We start from the raw sequence: 21,191 nt of genomic DNA on the forward strand, positions 1-21,191 counted from the left end.
ATATATGCGTTTTCCCATCGTGTAAACGGGGTCTCAGACACAACTTGCAAGGTTGTTCTCTTCAGTTTTTCGTTCTTTTAACCCGCTAGCCCGACTCCCGGTGAACCTATCGCCTTCTGTGTGACCTTCACTCTGCCTGCTCTTTCCGGGTGCTTTAAATAAAAGATCAAAGCTCTTTTAAAGTCTTGCGATTGCAAAAAACTTTTTTGCTGTTTGCAAGTACTTTTTTTCTCGCTCCCCGTGTGGTTAAAACACATCTTCTAAAAGAGAAATCTGTACAAAGTAATGTGTGTTTAAAGTTGCTGGATGGCTGATTTTATTTATTCATGCGCTGTCCTCAACCAAACGGCGCCTTCGACACACAAAACAATAAAGGCCGAGTCCAGGACTGTGGCGCTTTAAATCCACGCCTCCCCGAGTGACGAGGGAATCTTTACGCTCTCAAACTGAGACTGAAGTTGCTGTCCCCGTGTTTTTCCATCTCCTCCAGCGACTGTCCAACGGCTCTCTGGAGTCGACCCACGAGGAGAGCCAGGTGGTGGAGCTGCAGGAGCTGCTGGAGAAGCAGAACTACGAGCTGGCCCAGATGAAGGAGCGCATGAACTCCCTCTCCTCCCGGGTCTCCGAGGTGGAGATGGAGCTGGAGACGGCCCGGAAAGACCTCATCAAGTCGGAGGAGATGAACATCAAGTACCAGAGGGACATCAAAGAGGTTACAGAAAACACACACACACACACACACACACACACACTGGGGATAGGGGATAGAGTTGGAAGAGAGACATCAAAGAGAGCTAGCAGTGGTTTTAAAAAAGCTTGTTTTAGCATAAACTCTCACACTCCCTCTTTATGACTATGCATTTCTCATAAACACATGCAAGCACAATAAAAGGCACACTGCATCTTTAAAACACATATTTCTGGCAGCTCTACCTATTATGCCCATGTCTATAAGGCATTATAAACATACTTATATAACACTCATACATATTAATATCGCTTTATGATAATAATCAAAACACATTATAACGCAATTTATAATTATGGGGTCAAATATCATATTAATGTATAAGTGGTGCTCACTCACTAACTTTTGTTTTGATCATTATGTACCATAATTCCTGTAGTTAATAAATGCATTATAGTCACTGTTATAATGCATTAGAAGTTACTCCAAGTGGTCATTGTTTAGTTTCTGAACATGCATGTGTGCTTATAACTATAATTAAACAGTGATATGAGCAGAATATAAGTTAGTATGCATAATAGATATTGGCATCGTAGAAATTGTTCTGCAATTTATTTTGTGGTGCTTTTGGCCGTCTTTAAAAAATCAAATGCAAGCAGATCCTACAGACATAACAGAAAAATCAACAGACCCCACTTCTCAAGGACACACACTAACACTGGAGATTTTTTTTTTTAAATCCAAGAAAAACAAGTAGCTGCTTCTGCCTCTGCCTCCGTTCTGGTTCTTAAACACCATTTCAAGCTAAAGTGCGGATGTGCAAAGCTTCAGACCAGCCACTTAAATACCACTTTCCTGGAGAAATGAGGCTGTTTGTTGTCATACTCTGGCAATCAAGGAGCCCAATCATAAGCCAATTCAGTACACGTCTGTTGAGGTGGATGCCGGTGAAGTGGACTGGATATGAATATAAGATGACCCCCCCTCACCCCCATACAGCCCTGGGCTGATATTCCTATTGATTGCTAACGATGCAGGCAGAGGCAGTGATTATGGCCTCTATGGCAAACATGGATTTACTGCACCGACCCGGCGTTATGACCCTGACCTGCCTCCTTGGTGAGCAGCAGATTATTATTATTTTTTATTTTGAAACCACATGTGCTTCCACGGGTTTGTATCCGCAGCAAAAAAGGAAACGAGCTCTTAGAGATAGATAGATAACGCATCCGTGAACCTGGTTTCACGGCAGTGAGACAGAAGATCACAGCTGCGTGATTGTACTTCATGAAGCTTTTGTCTTATTTAGTATTTGGCTTGTGATGATACCCTGAATGGAGTTCATCTTATAACACAAGCTTTATTGTAAACTTGTGAGGGCTTCTGGCCACGTGATGCTTTTATGTGTAATAATCACACGCTGTGATGAAATTATGGGCGCATGTTATTCATTAATCCTCCTGTGAGTTTGAGCTGCAGGTGACTGAAAAAAAGCTGCAATTAAAACGGTTTGCCCACTCTTCAAAAAAAGTAGAGTGCCCAAAGAGCGTATTTATTGTCCGGGATGCCCCGATTGCTCTGACTATGTGGGTCTGCTTGCAGGCCATGTGTCAGAAAGAGGACATGGAGGAGCGCATCGTGACTTTGGAGAAACGCTACCTGAGCGCCCAGCGAGAGTCCACCTCGGTGCACGACATCAACGACAAACTGGAGAACGAGTTGGCCAACAAGGAGGCGTTCCTCAGACAGGTCTGTGCAACGCAGCCACTGTTTGTGTGAGAGACTATCAAGATAACGTTGTTTTAGCTTCAAAACGGATCATCTGTGTGTCACACTGAGGGTCCAGGTGGCTGCTCAGAGCTGAAAGATGCCCGGCATTTTTGGGATTCTGAAAATAATTGATTGTGCATGTGCAGCTGGTTAGATAGACGCTTCCCGTCGGATAATAAAGCCCTCAGAGATGAGCCGCCGAGGTTCGGCTATGAGAAAACCTCTTGACATCGTGTCAAATAAGGTCGGAGGAAATTACCACCGGGGAAGGGATTGTGATGGTTTAACTTAAATGTTCACTTCAAGCACACGGCTGAAAGTCATCTCCATAACTTATGTAACTCTGCGACAAAGCAATGATACAAATATATTCTCAATTTTGTTGATTCTTCTGCAGCACTGTAGCTCAGTGGGGTCAGGGGGTCGTCCTGCAACCCCAAGGTCGTCGGTTCGATCCCCGCTCTCCCCATTAGTTGCAAGTTGAAGTGTCCTCGAGCAAGGCACTGAACCCCCAGTTGCATCGCTGCAGCCCACTGCTCCTTAATAACTAAGGATGGGTTAAATGCAGAGAACACATTTCGTTGCATGTGTACCTGTACTCTGTGCAATGACAATAGATTGAATCCAATCCAAATCGGCACATCGAAATAAAAAATACAAAGCGTCTTCCTTCCAAATGAAGGGACGGCTTTTCCCTCTTTCTGCTTGTACACAACCAACCAGGTTAGGACATGTCTAAGTGACCCCAAACTTGTTCTCGGTTTTAGTTGATCTTATTTAAAGTCCGTTCTCCCTCACTCTCTAAATATTTCTATATGTGTTTATTCTTTTAATCAAACTGTGTAAATTAACACATGACTAAATCAGATTTCCATAACTTTTCAAAACATTTTGGGGTTTAATTTATTTCATGGATTTCTCCAGGCCTGGAAATAACCACTTTTTTAATTCCATGACTTTCCAGGTTTTCCATGACCGTACGAGCCCTGGGAAAAGAAGCGTAAAAACAAATTCCCTCCGAGAATACATTATCAATAACTTAATCAATGCTCCCTCAGATAAATCAGAAATCAGAATAAATCAGAAACAGTTTTATTGCCAGGAATGTTTACACAAACGAGGATTTTTTTTTGGCGGAAGGTGCAACATTTAGACATGACAAACAACAATCAACGCGACAGCAACAGTGAACTTAAGTATAAGATAAGATAAAGATAAAGATAAAGTGCTCGGACAACAAATAATGTTAAAGTGTTTAGGTGTGTGTTTCAAGTGATGTGTGTTTAAGTTAAAAGTGTATGTTACATCATTATATCATGTTCGATCAAATATAAAGTAAAAATACACACATTAACTAAATGAACATGAAGTTATGAGGATAAAAAGACACCCCAACACACACACACACAGAAGCCTTGCACACACACACACACACACACACACACACACACAGAAGTCTTGCACACACACACACACACAGCACCAAGTGGACTAAGAGACCACTCTGAACGTACAGAAAGACCCCGGAGAGCCTTTGGGTTTAAGTGCCCACGAGCACACACGAAAACCCACTTTTCCTCTCCGGCAGTGCGATGAAGTTTACTTTGTTGTCGAGCCAGAAGCTTGAAGCCCCGCGATCCGGCCGTGGCTGTCGAAGGAACGAGGAAGAAAAATTGCGAGCAACAAAAAAAAAAAAGGCAGAAGAAATATAACGATGAGTGGATTGGAGGGAAGTGGACCGACGGGAGGGTGTTGCGCAAAACAAAAAACACGCTGTCACGCTTCCCCGGCTCCATCTCGGAATCCAGTGGGTGTGTCGGGTGACACGAGTAAAGACGGGGAAAAAATATCACTGACACACACGACGCAACGCAGCCCTGGTCCTCTACAGTCTAATTCTTGCTTATTGAGCTGCCGGGCCCGATGCTTTGGGGAGGAGAGCATCTGTCACTGATGGCAACGGCTGCCAAGACCCCCCCCTCCCGCCCACACACACACACACACAAAAGGATCAGACCCCCGCGAGGAAGGCAGGGACAGAAGTCTTGACAGGCAACGGGGCGATACAAGTCACTTGGTGTCTCTGAACGCTGCATTTGATTTCCATATTTAGAATGTATCCGAATGCCTAATCAGGGCAATTACCGCTGGCTGCCGTGTGAAAGTTGCCACCGTCACTGTCGGCGAGTGCAGAGTCGCTATTCCGACTCTGTTGTGCTGCTATTTTTGAAGAAGGGTTGAGGCGCGCTGCCAGAGCCCCCAGTGAGCCAGACTCCCTCCTCAAGATATCCGTCATTCTATTTTCCACCAGGTGATGACGCTCCGTCGACATCAACATGAGTCACATTCACGGTCTTTTAGATATTATTATTATATACGCCAGAGGGAAGAAAAAAACCAGAACCGTCCTCAATGCGCGCCATGTATTCACTTCCTTCACCTGATTTTTTTCTTCTCGATATATATCACATTTTAGACGGAGGCCTCTCCGTTTTTTTTGACGTGCACACCAGCCGTAATGTTTCCCAGCACCGGGGTCTGACGGACTGCCCCCCGCTCAGGCCCGGTTCTGTCCCTTTTATCCCTTATTAAATTGGCGCCTGTTTCAGAACAGAGTTGAAAAGTGCCTCTTCTGAATGATGCACAGATGGAGGAGAAGAACCGGCAGCTCCTGGAGAGGCTGGAGCTCGCCGAGCAGAAGCTCCAGCAGACCATGAGGAAAGCGGAGACGCTGCCCGAGGTCGAGGCCGAGCTGGCACAGAGGATAGCAGCCCTCACCAAGGTAGGAACACACACACACACACACACACACACACACATTCCGACCAGTGGCGGCTGGTGAATTTTTTTTGGGGGGGGGCGCAGTTGGGCGACGCGGTTTAAATATCACTCAACAATGAGAAGAAAAGAGGTTTTGAGTAGAATATTGTCAAAAACAAAGCTTTATTTCAAGAACACAGCGTGCTCAACACTGTCCAATAACAACTATCAACACACTGTAACTTTGGGCATGAGAGGTTCAGAGCAGCTTTAAGAAACATTGGGTTGGGTTTCAGAGGTTTGCAAAAATAAAAGAGTTTCACCCTCACATGAAAGAGGTTCAGAGCAGATGTAACAGATGTGGAACGGGCATGGAAGAAGTCGGCTCAGATGGTGGATTTTCCCAGCACTTATTTATTCTGCAGAAGACAACAGAACACACACATTTGCCTTCTGATCTGTCTCTGCACTTCCACTTCCCTCAGCAAAATAAAACCATTGTCCATGGAAGACAGGACCACATTAAATCTAAATAATAACAATTCTCATCAAAAACGCCTCTCTTTTCTCCCCCGTCTGTGCTGTGATCCGTGCGTAGGCGGAGGAGCGTCACGGGAGCATCGAGGAGCGAATGAGGCACTTGGAATGCCAGCTGGAGGAGAAGAACCAGGAGCTGCTCCGGGTGAGTCACCGCGGAGGCGTCGTGCCAGGCCACTCCTCCTGCATGAGCGTGACGGCGAGCGGCGACCGATGACGCATCGTCACCGGACCGAATCAATGCTTACGGACTACGGTTGTAGAATGCTCACGAATGATGCAACGATGGACAACTTAGGAGAGGTCGCATAAGCATCTTCAAGTGGACGATGTATGAGTGAAACAACAGGAAGTGGGTTTTTCCTGCTAGATATGCACATCTAGCAGGATTCGAACCGGATTTGAACCTTGATTTGGAAAAAATGTCGATGTCATTATTTATTGTTGTTCACGCCGAGATGCAGCTGAATTGAGGGATTTCATTACGTACGAAATGTCCTAAAACAACAGAAGATATAAACGTTATGCTTCAACAGTGCTTAAACAGCACACATATTTGCAAAATCCACCCCACCAGGCATTCCTTACTTCCTTTGTATCATCACTTTAAAGCAGCAAGCTAGGATCACACGATTCTTAACTGAATGTAAGAGCCAAAATATCACATTTTATTGGGCAGAATTATGTTAATTCTTCTCTTTTTTGTTTTTTTGTTTATTTCTTGGGTACATCTGGCCTTTAAAAAGAATATTCAGTCAAAAAAATAATAATCATATATCTTGTAATTGCCAAGACTAGTAGACGAATATACACTTACCGTTCAAAAGTTTGGGGTCACTTAGAAATGTCTTTATTTTTCAAAGAAAAGCACTGTTTTTTCAATAAAGATAACATTAATCAAAAATACACACTATACATTGTTAATGTGGTAAATGACTATTCTAGGTGGAAACGTCTGGTTTCTAATGAAATATCTCCAGAGGTGTATAGAGGCCCATTTCCATCAACTATCACTCCAGTGTTCTAATGGTACATTGTGTTTGCTAATAGACTAATATCTGATTAAACAGTTATGCTGGTGATATAAGCGATACAACTGGCCTTCCTTTGAGCTTGAAGTTTGAAGAACAAAATTAATACTTCAAATATTAATCATTATTTCTAACCTTGTCAATGTCTTGACTATATTTTCTATTCAATTTTCAATTCATTTGATAAATAAAAGTGAGTTTTCATGGAAGACACGAAATTGTCCGGATGACCCCAAACTTTTGAACGGTAGTGTACAAGTTGTTATTTAAAAGGGGTCACCTGTAAACATCGCTCGGCTCACAGGGGTCAAAAGGGTTATTTATGGCCACATTTTATGAAGTTTGGAGAAATAACTTTGAATTTGAACTCGTCTACTGTGTCCTTTAATCCCTCCAGGCCCGACAGAGAGAAAAGATGAACGAGGAGCACAACAAGCGACTCTCGGACACGGTGGACCGACTCCTCACCGAGTCCAACGAGCGCCTCCAGCTCCACCTGAAGGAGAGGATGGCGGCTCTGGAGGAGAAGGTCGGAGCCGGCTTTCGATATCAGTTCTGTCCAATGAATGTCAAGAGGAGGCGGATCTTCTGACCTTTTTTCCCCCTTCTCTTTGCAGAATGTGTTAATCCAAGACTCTGAAGGTTACAGGAAACAGTACGAAGATTCAATCCATGAAAAGGTATGATGACCACGTCTGTTTCTTTAATCTCCTACATTTTTACATTTAAATAGAGGAATAATGAGGTTAGTTTGGGGCAATATTTGCAGTTGAATAATCATAAGATTAAAGTGCACGCTGTGACTCGCGGTCCTGTAATGACATTGTGTCAAATTGTTTCTTCCAGACTCATCTGGCAGAGGAGATCGACAAACTGAGATCAGAGCTGGACCAATTCAGATTGAGGGCCGGCTCCCTCACAGATCCCACCTTGTCACGGTACGATGGCTGTGTGTGTGTGTGTGTGTGTGTGTTTGGGGGTGTTCTTGTGGGGTGTGTGTTTTAAGGTTTTGACTAATACAAGTTTTTAGCTGGCATGTAATATTTGAACACTAAAGCCATATATGACTTTAGACCACCGGACTCTGAATCTCTCCACTGAACTTTTAATTATCAAATTGCCAGGCCACCACCAAATGTTATTGCATGGCGCGTATGCAGTTTACAATGATAACGGGGTCATATATACTCAATATACTCTCATGTATAACTCTATACACTTTCTTGTAGTATTATTCTACTTTTTTTTAATGTCTCCTAATTTCCTGATTTTTACAGCTGAAATGTAGCTAATTAGTTAATCTATCATTACCTCAGAATCCGCTTCATTGGCCATGAGTGTGTGCACATCACTCCGGTTTCACTTCCACTCTCGTTGTTCATACATGGAATTTACACATTTACAAAAAACAGGATACATATATAATCTAGGAGTTAGTTGAAAACACAGCCTCAATTTGATGTATTTTACAACAGAAATGTTGTGACTGGGGTGTTTGGTCAGTGGCTTTAAGGGGAGGAGTTTAGTGAAGTGCCAATAGGTTTAGGTGGATTAGCATCCGCTGCACATATTTACTGCCACGGGACAATCTGTAACACATTATGCATGATTCAGCTGGTACATTGACAACCAATGTGTACAAAGAAGGTTTTAACCAGTCTGAGGTTTCTCAGACTAAATTGGATTTAAATTCTCTGGAGTCCGGGAGCACACAGACATTCAGTAACTGCACGAAACCGAACAGACGTCCGTATTTGGACTCGGACTCAAATTATCCCAGTCGAGCACTAGACTCTATTAAAAAAAAAGACATGGATGCTTTACGTTTTATACACTCTTTACATAACGACAGTCAAGGAAGCGTCTCCATTACTCTGTTATTGGATGACATCGATTGGATAAGATCCAGAAGACATTTGATACGAGTATAACCCATAACCTTAGTGTGTGTATGTAACAGGATGCACATAAAATGCTGGAAAGCAGATAAACTCTCTCCAGGAGCAGTCCTGGTATTTTTACCTTCAACGATGAAACAATTTGCCCCGCACTATTGTCGGATAAACTAGTATCACTGGACTCTCCATATCTATTCTTGGATGTTTTCTGGCTTCCTTTTTATGCTGCATGAAGTTCTAATCCAACAGTTCTGATGTGTTGACTGTAGCAGCCTTAATCTCCTCCATAGACAAACAATGTGCAGCCATAGAGGCATGCACAATGAACGCTGGTCCTTCAAGAAGTACACTTAACACCACATCATTGTGACCATTAGGTACGCTTCAGGTACCCAAACACAAGATTTGATTGGTTCACTTTCTGCATAACTGTCCACATTACCGTGTTATTATTGTTGTGGCTCATATTTTGAATAAGGAGTCAATAATGAATGCACACAGAAGGATTCATAAAGGTATTATTTATGTACTTGTCCAAATGAATATGTTCAATGCACACACAAAGTAGACAATGCAAAACAAATCCACGTATAAAAATAAGGTTCTCAAATGTATTGCTTATGCAAACACAAACTTCTTCTTATAATACATACATTTTTCTTTTTTTAAAGTCTTTGCAATTTCCCTGAAAAACATTTTGGATGTTGATATATTCATATAAACACTCTTGAACAGGAAATTATAGGGATTGTTTTTAAAAATCTACTGACAAGAATAAACTCAAATGTTTTTATGAAGACATTGATGAAACTCCATGTTTGTAAGCTCAGGCGAAGTCGTGAAGGAGACGCTCTTCATCTACAATAAAAGTGACCCGGAAGATATTTTAGTGGCGGCCCCCCTCGAGGTAACTTGAGGTGTAACATTACTCCTTCCACGTTGTTCCTCAGGTCTCATCTGGACTCGTCCACTGAGCTACGATTCTCCTTGGGATCGCTGGCTGAAACCCAGTCGGACCACTACCGCTCAGCCAAGGTCATCCGGAGAACAAGGAGAGGTCGAATGGGTCTGCGTGAAAGCAAGGTGAGCCTCAGTGTTTAAACATCTGCCTAATTTTTTTAAATATATATATATATATATATACACTACCGTTCAAAAGTTTGGGGTCACTTAGAAATGTCTTTATTTTTCAAAGAAAAGCACTGTTTTTTCAATAAAGATAACATTAATCAGAAATACCCTCTATACATTGTTAATGTGGTAAATGACTATTTTAGGTGGAAACGTCTGGTTTCTAATGAAATATCTCCATAGGTGTATAGAGGACCATTTCCATCAACGATCACTCCAGTGTTCTAATGGTACATTGTGTTTGATAATCGCCTTAGAAGACTAATGTCTGATTAGAAAACCCGTGCAATTATGTTAGCACAGCTGAAAACAGTTATGCTGGTGATATAAGCTATACAACTGGCCTTCCTTTGAGCTTGAAGTTTGAAGAACAAAATTAATACTTCAAATATTAATCATTATTTCTAACCTTGTCAATGTCTTGACTATATTTTCTATTCAATTTTCAATTCATTTGATAAATAAAAGTGAGTTTTCATGGAAGACACAAAATTGTCTGGATGACCCCAAACTTTTGAACGGTAGTGTATATACAACAAAATAAAATCAGCACACATCCAAATCCATCCATATCCACATACACACCCGCCCAACATTCCCACCCATCCCCTCCCACATGTTTGTACTCATCTACCCTCCAAGAGATGGACCCAATGAGGAGGGAGGGAAGGACCAAACAATCAAATTAAATACAACCAAATGACAAGCATTAAATACAAAATGAAATAACTAAAGAAAAGTAAAAGACCCGTCTGTCTTAATAATAAAATGCTGTTTCTACTTTTAACACGGCTATTTCTAAACGGCCAGTTAGAAATTGGCACTCTCCCCGAGGCTGTAATGTAGTGTAGAACGCTGGAAGTATCCAATACGCCAATATAATGAACCTTTGGGGAGGAGGATACAATCACACTAACATCTCGTGGTTTTATTGCCCCGAGAATCCTAAATCCTGCATTATGATCAATATCTATTAAAGCACTTTAAACTAAAACATTGTATTAAGACTTAAGAGCAAACAGGGAGAGATAAAGGCAAGTTAAGACTCGTGGGGGTGTGATCATCTCGTTTGGGCAATGAGAGCATCAGGGCTGGTGAAGCTTTACTTATGTTGTGAGTAGGAGAAACTTACCACCAGGAGAGTAAATATTGGTTTTAATAATTTAATAATCGTATCAGCCCGTCTCAGAGTCTAGATTAACCTCTACCAGGATTACATTAATATCACTGTACAACAACGACATGCTTCCCTTTCTAAATTGAATTAAAGGTTTCACGGAGACAATAAACTCCCCATGCTTTGTTACGGCCAGACGTAATAAGCTAATATAAATTATTTTAGAGGACGATGATGTGCGCTCTCTACAACTAAGAAGGCATTAAAGATTAAAAAGGCATTTAGTTAGTAAATTTTGCGTGTATTTACATGTCGTCACCTCCAAATATTTTGAGAAAAGTAATTAGGTACTTCGGGACTCCATCACCTCCTCGTGAAAATGATAAATTACATGAGATCAAAATGTTAAGATAATCTGTGAAAATAAAATAAAAAATGCCTCATTTTCACCCGAAATATTTTTTTAATGTATTGAATATGAATCGACATAATCTGCTCCTCATGTTCCGTCCCCAGGCCAAGTCGCTGGGGGAGCACGAATGGCGCTCGCAGCAACTCGGGGTGCTGGGAGGCCACCACTTCGAGAGCGACACGGAGATGTCCGACATCGACGACGACGACCGGGAGACGATGTTCAGCTCCATGGACATGCTGTCGCCCGGCGGCCACTCGGACGCTCAGACTCTGGCCATGATGCTGCAGGAGCAGCTGGACGCCATCAACAAGGAGATCCGGTACCCGACACGCAGTCTTCATCACGTGTAAAAAGGGACATGTGTTTTAACCCTCCTGTTACCTTCGGGTCAATGTTTAATGTCTGTGTTCTTTCGGGTCAATTTGACCCCATGCTGTTTTTCACGTGTCAAACATATAAGAAATATCAACTTTTTTATATATTTAAAGGGCTATTTAGGTAGTCAACAAACAAACTGTCAGGTCTTTGTGACGGGGTGAGGCTCAGGCGCAGAGAGACAGGCTGGACGCAATATAAATAACAAAAAAAAAGGAAAAAGACATGGAACTAGAGACGACAACCCGACAGCAGACAAGGGAAAGACTGAACAATATATAGGGGGGAAACACAGGTGTACGACATCAGACAGTAACGAGACAAGAGTGGCTGAGGGCAGGTGCAGGGAATTCAACAATTAAGACAGAGAAGACACAGAGGAGACATGGGAGACACGGAACACAGGAGAAACAGAACCGGGTGTTACACAAACATAAAGTACCTCACACTTAAACTTGGAAAACAATATTAATTCTAATAATTTTCTGGAGGTTTTAATTGCTGGGGTCAAATTTACCCAGAGGGTAAAATATGTCAGTAAATATAAAGGTAACAGGAGGGTTAAACATTGAATGGGGTCAAATTGACCCTAAGGTAACAGGAGGGTTAAGATGCTTTTGCTTTTTTATTCCGTTTTGCAGTGTTACTTTAAACTTTTCTTATTCAGGGGCGATATCCTGCCTCCTTTACAACGGATAATCCTCCATAATTTTTTAGGAATGTACCCAAAATGTGACTTTTTAAGGTAAATTCTACCCAGTGTTACATTTACACTGAGTAGAGTTTGTATTCCTCTCGGTAAGAAGCAGAAAACGGATCCCAGAGAAGCTTTTCAAACCAAACCTCCTCCGCCCCTTTTTTACCAGAATGTTCAAGACACTCATAATACCCTCTAAACATCCTACGATGCGGCTGGATACGCGACGTCTGACTGAAATGTCACGCGGTAATCTGCCGGGCTCAGCCTGCCGTCTCCGTTGTTCTTCCTTCACGTCTTCAGGTGGCTCTTCCCGTCTGGGAGCCGAACGCTTTCCTCGTCTGCACTAAATGTTGCAGGAAATGTGATCCGCCTCCTGCTTGTTAATGCTGTAATTACCTTGTGCTGATAAGTATCCATAACCCCGAACGCAGCTCCACTTAGTTCTTAGTTTCAAGAGATCGTAATGTGGCTTTTGGTCTTTTTCTAAATGACATCCCTGTCAATAGACAGTGTCGCATCTCTTTCAGGAAGAGTTCATTAAAAGCGGCGGATAGAGATCACAAAGAGTCGAGCTCTCGGCTAATTACAAAGTTAAACCCCCGGAGTATGGGCACAATTTATGATCTTCTCACTTTGGCCTTTAATCCGTTTGCCACATACTGTCGGTATTTAATGGGATTTATGAGACACATCTCCTGAAATCCACCTCCATAGATGAGACTTAATGCTGATATAAAGAGTCCACAACTTTCAGTCAAGATGGAAGTGATCACTGATAGGTCGCTGTGGATTAGCTCTTTATTGGAAAACCCCCTATAGCAGGGGGGTCAAACTCATGTTCACCGTGGGCCAAATCAGCATCATGGCTGCCCTCTTAAAGGGCCGGAAACACTTTATAAACTCCTCGAATATATTGTTAAATAACTCTCTTTGCATATGATTATTGTTTATTTGAGTGAAGAAATATTGTACATAAGGAAATGTCTCTAATAATACGACATACATCCATTTAATTTGAAACCTTCAAAATAAAAGCACGGGATATTTTTCTTCAATTTCTTAAAGAAAAGGTGATCTTGTGTCTTTAAAACCGCCAGGGGCCACGTAAAGCAATGCGGCCCGGGGGCCTTGTGTTTGATACCTGTGCTCTATAGCATGACTTTTTATTTTGGGTGGTAACAAATATTTCATCCCAGCAGCTTGGGGCCCCTTGATACAATATCAATCATAAAATGTGTGTGTGTGTGTGTGTGAACAATGACAATCCAAACAATGACAATTAGAACATATCAAACAAAGAAATGAAGTGACCATCCCTCATTTGATTGGACACGGACATAGCTGGTGACATTATATACTGTACATTGTTTTAAATGGAAAATAAATGAAAGGGGCCGTGTAAGGTCCAAAAAGGTAGTGCGTTGCCTAGGGCAACAGGATGCCATCGAGGGTTAGTGACCATGTGACTTGAAGACGCCTCCTTCCTGCTGACTCCTCCCCTGGGGTCCTCCCTCCGTCTCTCCCAAGGCTGATCCAGGAGGAGAAGGAGTCGACGGAGCTGCGGGAGGAGGAGATCGAGAACCGGGTGGCCAGCGTCAGCCTGGAGGGCCTCAACCTGGCCCGAATGCACCACCACGGAGCCTCCATCACCGCCTCGGCCACCGCGTCCTCTTTGGCCTCGTCCTCGCCGCCCAGCGGACACTCCACCCCCAAACTTGATCCCCGAAGCCCGGCCCGCGACATGGAGCGCATGGGGGTCATGACGCTGGTAAGTCGCTGTAACTGCGCCGAGACCAACACTCTGGAAGAGTGACCGTGTTTACATGCATTCGAATAACTGGCTGAGTCGGACTGAAATCGAATGATCCGTTTCATGTAAACACCTTTGTTCGACAATGTGCGGTCCGACTACGATCCGATGAACACCCCTGGATAACTCGATCCGATCCGGTTGATAATTCGACTATCGCGGCATGTGACGGTGAATTGGATTAGGAACTGGACTTTGCGTCTTTGCGCATGCTTGAGATCCCGCCGCCCTCCTCCCTCCCTCCCATGTCGTGACCCGGAAGTCGAAAGAGACGATAAGTTGTCACTATTAACATCATGCAAGAACAATTTGAATATTTCCTCAGACCAAGTTAAAAAAAAGATTTATAACAGCAAAACAAAATCAAACATTTGAAAATGTGTTTTCCAGTGTTTCGTTAGTAGAGGGATGTAGCTTCTCCTTGCTCTCTGTTCGCCATCTTTCTCGAAATGTTGTTGTTGTTGTTGTTGGTTGTTGTTGGTAGTGGTGAAGAGGTCAAGCGGAAATGGCTGTATCACCACGAGTTGTAATGAAAACAGCGCCACCTATCGTAGCGGACATGACATGCTTTCAAAGGCCAATGATTCAAATGACTCACTGCCATGTATATTGGGATAGCAGCAGATCCCCCAAAAGATAGCATAGTCCGACTAAAGCAAGATTAGAATTATACCATCATGTAAACGCACTGAGTGAGTACAGGAGGTCACATGGACAGAGTGACCCGCTGGGTTAGAGAAGCTGCCTCGTGAACTTCAAAATAGACATTTACATTTGTCTCGAGACAGACTTCTGGAAAAAAAAATCTGCAATCCCAAAAGTAATGTTATCATTTTAAGACTGGAAAGTAAAGACTAGTATAGCGGCTTTATGCATGGCATCGGATGGTTGACGGTTGGTCGGCGGTATGAAGAACTGAGGAAGCACCGGACTGAGCTGAGCCAGCTGTTACTCTGACGTTAGCTGGAGAACACGTGAACGTCTCAAGGCCGCATTGGGTTAGCGTGCAGAGAAAGTAATGACGGGAAACTCTCTTTGCTCTGTCGGCTGACGTCGGGCAAACCAGAGGACCAACGGGGCGGCTTGTAGTTCCTCCAAGAATAGACAGTAACATGTTTCACAGCTCAGCTCCTCTCAACTCTCTACCACCCTGACCAGAAACACTCCAGATGTGCACATCAAGCAGATTTGTTTTGACTGATGAAATAGAAATACACTACCGTTCAAAAGTTTGGGGTCATCCAGACAATTTCGTGTCTTCCATGAAAACTCACTTTTATTTATCAAATGAATTGAAAATTGAATAGAAAATATAGTCAAGACATTGACAAGATTAGAAATAATGATTAATATTTGAAGTATTAATTTTGTTCTTCAAACTTCAAGCTTAAAGGAAGGCCAGTTGTATAGCTTATATTACCAGCATAACTGTTTTCAGCTGTGCTAACATAATTGCACAAGGGTTTTCTAATCAGACATTAGTCTTCTAAGGCGATTAGCAAACACAATGTACCATTAGAACACTGGAGTGATAGTTGATGGAAATGGGCCTCTATACACCTCTGGAGATATTTCATTAGAAACCAGACGTTTCCACCTAGAATAGTCATTTACCACATTAACAATGTATAGTGGGTATTTTTGATTAATGTTATCTTTATTGAAAAAACAGTGCTTTTCTTTGAAAAACAAAGACATTTCTAAGTGACCCCAAACTTTTGAACCGTAGTGTATAGGATTTTATCGATCGGTCAAATGACTTGTTCACCAATCCTTCCTCTGTATTGATCTGAGAGTCGATGATCTGATATTGGGTAACGGCTCATGAGCGTCGAATGGTGTCTGATGATAACATGAATGAGCCAATAGTCTTTAATGTATCATCAGGATGGACATGTGTGATGTCCCTGCTGGATATTGACAATGAATATCATTTGTTTTGTCTTTTCCCTGCCCAACAGCCCAGTGATCTGAGGAAACACAGGAGAAAGGTACACACACACACACACACACACACGCGCAGTGTCATGCCCCGATACGGTTGCTATCGATACGTCCGAGGGTCGCGTCTCACGTCCCTCTCCTCGTGCCCTCAGATCGCGGCGGTGGACGAGGACGGCCACGAGGACAAGGCCACCATCAAGTGTGAGACGTCGCCCCCGACAACGCCACGCACCGTCCGGATGACACACACACTGCCCGCCTCCTCGCACAATGACGCACGGGGGTAGGTGGCGGCTGTGCAAACACGGCTGTCGTTTCTGTGTCGTCGAATGTTTGGACCGCTTCCGATCAGAGGAGGTTTAATTTGTAATCATTTCTACCTTGGATGCGAATGACAGCGCTCCTTGTAAGATGTGAGCTGGATGTCCTGGTTCTTCTGGCCGCGTCTGTCTGTGCTCTTGGACCCAAATTGAGACGGTTTATTTGGAAGCGTCCAATTTCGCTGCAGTTTCGCCGTGCGTGATAACGTCTCGGCACACTGGAGATAATCTCCAGTGTAGCAGCTGTATTATAAAATGGCTCTTCAGTAAGACGGCGTGGATGAATGAGCTTTAAAAAAAAAAGTGCAGTCGGGGAAAAGCGGCGAATACTTTGAGGATAATGTACAGGGAAAAAAAGAAGTGAGGTGGAAGTATAGATTGATGAACAAGTGAGCCCGCTTCTAGGATACTTGTTTTTTTTCCCAGAAGATTACGAATGAAAATCCCAAAAAGAAAAGATCTTTCGAGAGATAATCTCGTGACACTGCGCTGCCCCTGGATGCTTGACCCGTGTGTTCTGTGTGCGCCCGCAGGACCGTGTCGTCTCTGGAGGCGGAGGCCAGCGCCCTGAGTAGTGTCGCCAGCAGCCAGGACTCCCTCTACAAGCATCCCAAGAAGAAGGGCATCAAATCCTCCATCGGGCGGCTTTTCGGCAAGAAGGAGAAGGGCAGGATGGCGCATATGGCACACAGACACGTCATGTTGGATCCTCAAGGTGGGCTCCGGGGGAACGGTCCAACAGTTCTGACGCCAGATGAGGATACCTCGATTCATAGTCCGGTTGATAGATTAGCTCGGACCAACGTCCCACATCTGGTAGAGAACTGACACATGGATGGTATTACTGATACTAATATGTATGTTTATGCATACTTTGACATCAAAAGAAACGATGCTCCTGCACAATAATCGAACGCATCAGAATCCGATAACCTTAATGCATCATATCTGTGAACGATCATTGGGTCAATGATATCACATTTTTTATTTTAAAGAAATATTGTGATGGTCTTGTACACCAAAGCTGAGCAGCTCAGCAATTTCATCATACAGACAGATTGGTTATTGTATCATAAAAATGAAATTATTTGATTGGCAAAAATCACTTAAAATACAATTTTGTTTTCCAGCACAATACGTGATTACAATTCTATATTTATCACATTTTGTGAGACTGTCAAACTCACCTCTACGTCGCATGTGTTGATTTTAATTGCTTACAATTTTAAATGCACAATGCATGCTTTTTTCCAGCTACTTTATTTTTTTTAAATATACAGGACTTTGATCTACATAGGCTAAATGAAATGTGCTATACAAATACATATTCTTATTATATTCTACTGTTCATATAATAATCGGAGGCGAACCCAGCCCTTAAAACAGTGTTAGTATGTAACACACAGTATAAACGTCATCACGCATTCACTCGCTCCTCTTCCCTCAGCGACCATGATGGACCCAGACATGGCGGGCCAGGACATGGCGCTGGGCAAGCTGGGAACTCAGGCCGAGAAGGACCGCCGGTTGAAAAAGAAGTAAGCGTTGTCGCTGAGAGCACTTAAGGTCCGAGCAGCCGACACGCAGCGTAAAGTCATCATAAAGAGGAGCCACGTTTATGGCTTTAGACCTTTCAACCGCCCCATTACAGGACGTGGTCCAATCTGACCTTTGACCCCGCAGACGGGCTTTTACCTCCAGCCCTCTCCCCCTCCGCAGACGCACCGGGGGATCGATTGAGAGCAGACGGCGGAGCAGCATGCGGGCGCAACGACCGGCTCGCTGCATTCAGACTCGGGGCCAAAGTCAAGAGTATTGATCCGGGCTAGAGAACCCAATTAATATCACAAAGCTGCTTTGTCAATTTGGAAGCTGTAGATGGCTTTCCCTACACCCCCCTCCCCCCCCCCCCCCTCACAAATCAAATCTTTCTACAGAATGGCTGTGTGTGTGTGTGTGTGTGTGTGCCAAATGATGAACGTCATTTGTCCGTTGGCAAACGTTGTCGTTTCTCCTCCACCGCACTGACTTTTCTTCATGGCGGTGTCCGGGACTAAGGCCACACCCCCCACCACCACACCCCACCTTGCATCTTGGCGCCTCCTCCTCCTCCCCCTCCTCCACACCGCATGCCTTCACCGTTTTCCATTTCAGCATCTCGGTCGATCGCCGCGGTTCTCGTCGTCGCCGTGCGGCTCCTTCCTGTTCCTCCGTCGTCGTTTTCCTCGAGAGGGAACGACACGCGGCCTCTGAATGCAACCGAGCATCTGAATGCGAGGCCGTTGGGGGGGGGTCAGTGCATCTCTCATTCCCTCTGCTGCACGAGATGTGGTCAGGACTGCATTGAAGAAGGTGTATTTATTTTTTGGACGGGTCTACAGATGCTCCTGTGACCGAATGTCCTCCATCGTGAGATTTATATATGTGTGTGTGTGTGTGTGTGTGTGTGTGTGCACGTGTTTTTGTTTAGAGCCGTAGCGTCAACTGCCGATTTTTAAGTCATTAACATTTGTGCACTTTTGTCTCCCCGTCGCTCTCTCTCTCTCTCTCTCTCTCTCTTCTTTGCGCTCCTCTCCTCTCTTACCCTTCCTCTCCCTCTCGTCATCCTCTGACTCTAACAAAGCGGGTAAGTTGCGAGGACGCATAACTGACCTCCTGGATGTGACCACTGTCTCGGCCATTTTGCCCCGTCTGCCGTCATCTCTCCCGTCTGTCTTCTCCCGGGAAAAAAAAGGAATAAAAAAGAAGCCCAGTTCCAACGCTGACGTCTCTCATCTCTCGCCGTGTGTCTCCTCTCGATCCCTCGTGGCTGCCGGCGACGCCATTGCGCTATTTCTTTCTTTTTTCTTCATCCTCCATCCGAAGACATTTCTTCCCCAACATTTTTTTACAGTTCTATGGCAGCTGCATCCCCGGCTGAAGAGAATGTGCCGCCGCTTTAAAAAAAAATGGGGTCCGATTTTTAAAAAGAACCCGGAATGTCTTCCTCTCCTCACGTGTGTGTGTGTGTGTGTGTGTGTGTGTGTGTGTGTGTGTGTGTCTCGATCTCTCTGTGTGCAATAACCAGCGGTCACATCTGGTTATGGGAAATGTTCTTTTCCTTTGTATGATTTGTCAGAACTGTTGTCCTTCCTCCCCCAGCTATGTTCAGTGGCTGTGTTCTCCTCCACGCATCCGACCTGAACATAGAGACAGAGGCGACATGAGCGATCATGTGCCGGGATGGATGAGACCCCCCCCCCATCACCTGTATGCTGTGTTTAAATGCCCTTTCACTGCACCGAGGCCTTCAGCGCTCCGAGTGCGACGCGTCCCTCGTGTTCATCGATGAGCAAAACTCTTTCCACTTGTCAAGCTCTTCTTTTGACAACGCACTCAGGGAAAGCGTTGTTGATTCAGAGTTGTTGTTGTTGTCAATGAATGTCTTCACCGGATAGAATAATGAACTGCATTGTCTCTGCCGTGTGAGTACGAGTGTGTGTGTGCCCCCCCTGCTAGTTGTTTAAAAAAAATACCCCGCTGCATGATTCAGAACCTGTCAGTCGCTCAGTGTGTTGTTGTGTTTGCACTCAGAGGACACACACACTGGACGACACGGAGGAAATCAAACACGTCTCATTATCAATATAATATCAATATATTGACGAGCCCACCTGTGCCAAGGATGGACAATCCTCTAAATGTGTTATTTCAAGCAGATATTTCTAAAAATGTATGTGGTGGCGCTGATATCCCGACCCCCAAAAAACAAACAAATGATCGTCTGTTTATTGGCTAATTTGGATAATAATAGTTTTCACTAAACACTGCAGGGTTAAGACATGCGGGCACAGGGCCGGTCCGGGTTTCTACTCGCTGTGAGTTTAAGTTGATACATTCTGGAGGTGTGATGAGGAGAATGATAACGTCGGGATCAGAGGTGTGTGTGCGTTTGCGTGTGTGTGTGTGTGTGTGTGTGTGTGTGTGTGTAGCTTGTCTGCGCCGCTCTCCGACAGCACAGAGATGAATGATAAAACGCGGCCCGTCACAACCCTCAGAGATAAAATGTGTTTGAGTGCTCTCCCCTCATGTATTTATACACACACACACACACAATGCTGTTCACACACACACACTCTGACTGCAGGGATTTGTGGAAAGCAGTGAGCAGGAGTGAGCATGTGAGATCTTATACGGGTCGCACCAGAGTCAGGAAGTGTGTCACGACGTGTGAGTCCACGTGTTCACCCCCGGTCTCCTCTGCCCCCGCCCTCAGACACGAGCTGCTGGAGGAGGCCCGGAGGAGGGGCTTACCGTTCGCCCAGTGGGACGGCCCGACGGTGGTCGCCTGGCTGGAGGTGAGAAGACTTTGGAGTTTTTAGTTCGTAGATGATTTTCATTGCAAATAACCTGACCATGTGACACATCTTTGACTTGATTAAATGAGCCATTTCATATATATATATATATATATTATATATATTATATATTTGATATTGTTAGTTTGCTTAGATCCATTATGGGTGATTTCCAAAATCTGTTTCAATATTAGCAACAAAAACATTGATGAACTCATGTATTGTTGTAGTGAATCAGTTCCCTTGGACTAACTGAACAAGTTGTCAATAGTCAAACTGTGGACGCTCTACTGCCCCCTAGTGGTCAGTGGATGACCTACAGCCAGCAGACCATGACTCCACCAGACCTCAATGTTCC

The 21,191-nt window shown here is 44.0% G+C and overlaps 1 protein-coding gene across 9 annotated transcripts in view; it reads left to right on the plus strand.

Moving 5' to 3' along the window:
• ppfia2 (PTPRF interacting protein alpha 2) overlaps window positions 1–21,191 on the plus strand; it is a 44,234-nt gene that overhangs the window by 11,938 nt on the left and 11,105 nt on the right. For 7 of the 9 annotated variants that reach the window (XM_056425381.1, XM_056425383.1, XM_056425376.1 and 4 more), the window contains exons 5-19: window positions 491–712; window positions 2,291–2,437; window positions 5,106–5,240; window positions 5,817–5,900; window positions 7,184–7,315; window positions 7,404–7,466; window positions 7,633–7,724; window positions 9,635–9,767; window positions 11,449–11,666; window positions 13,950–14,190; window positions 16,194–16,223; window positions 16,329–16,459; window positions 17,030–17,211; window positions 17,944–18,034; window positions 20,752–20,833. In XM_056425381.1, the coding sequence (XP_056281356.1) occupies window positions 491–712; window positions 2,291–2,437; window positions 5,106–5,240; window positions 5,817–5,900; window positions 7,184–7,315; window positions 7,404–7,466; window positions 7,633–7,724; window positions 9,635–9,767; window positions 11,449–11,666; window positions 13,950–14,190; window positions 16,194–16,223; window positions 16,329–16,459; window positions 17,030–17,211; window positions 17,944–18,034; window positions 20,752–20,833 (1,983 nt within the window). Of the gene's footprint in view, window positions 1–490; window positions 731–2,287; window positions 2,438–5,105; window positions 5,241–5,816; window positions 5,901–7,183; window positions 7,316–7,403; window positions 7,467–7,632; window positions 7,725–9,634; window positions 9,768–11,448; window positions 11,667–13,949; window positions 14,191–16,193; window positions 16,224–16,328; window positions 16,460–17,029; window positions 17,212–17,943; window positions 18,035–20,751; window positions 20,834–21,191 lie in introns of all 9 variants that reach the window. The other 2 variants (XM_056425382.1, XM_056425384.1) reach the window with 2 other exon arrangements.

The sequence above is a fragment of the Pseudoliparis swirei genome, chromosome 10, assembly GCF_029220125.1.
Source record: "Pseudoliparis swirei isolate HS2019 ecotype Mariana Trench chromosome 10, NWPU_hadal_v1, whole genome shotgun sequence".
Classification (NCBI taxonomy): Eukaryota; Metazoa; Chordata; class Actinopteri; order Perciformes; family Liparidae; genus Pseudoliparis; species Pseudoliparis swirei.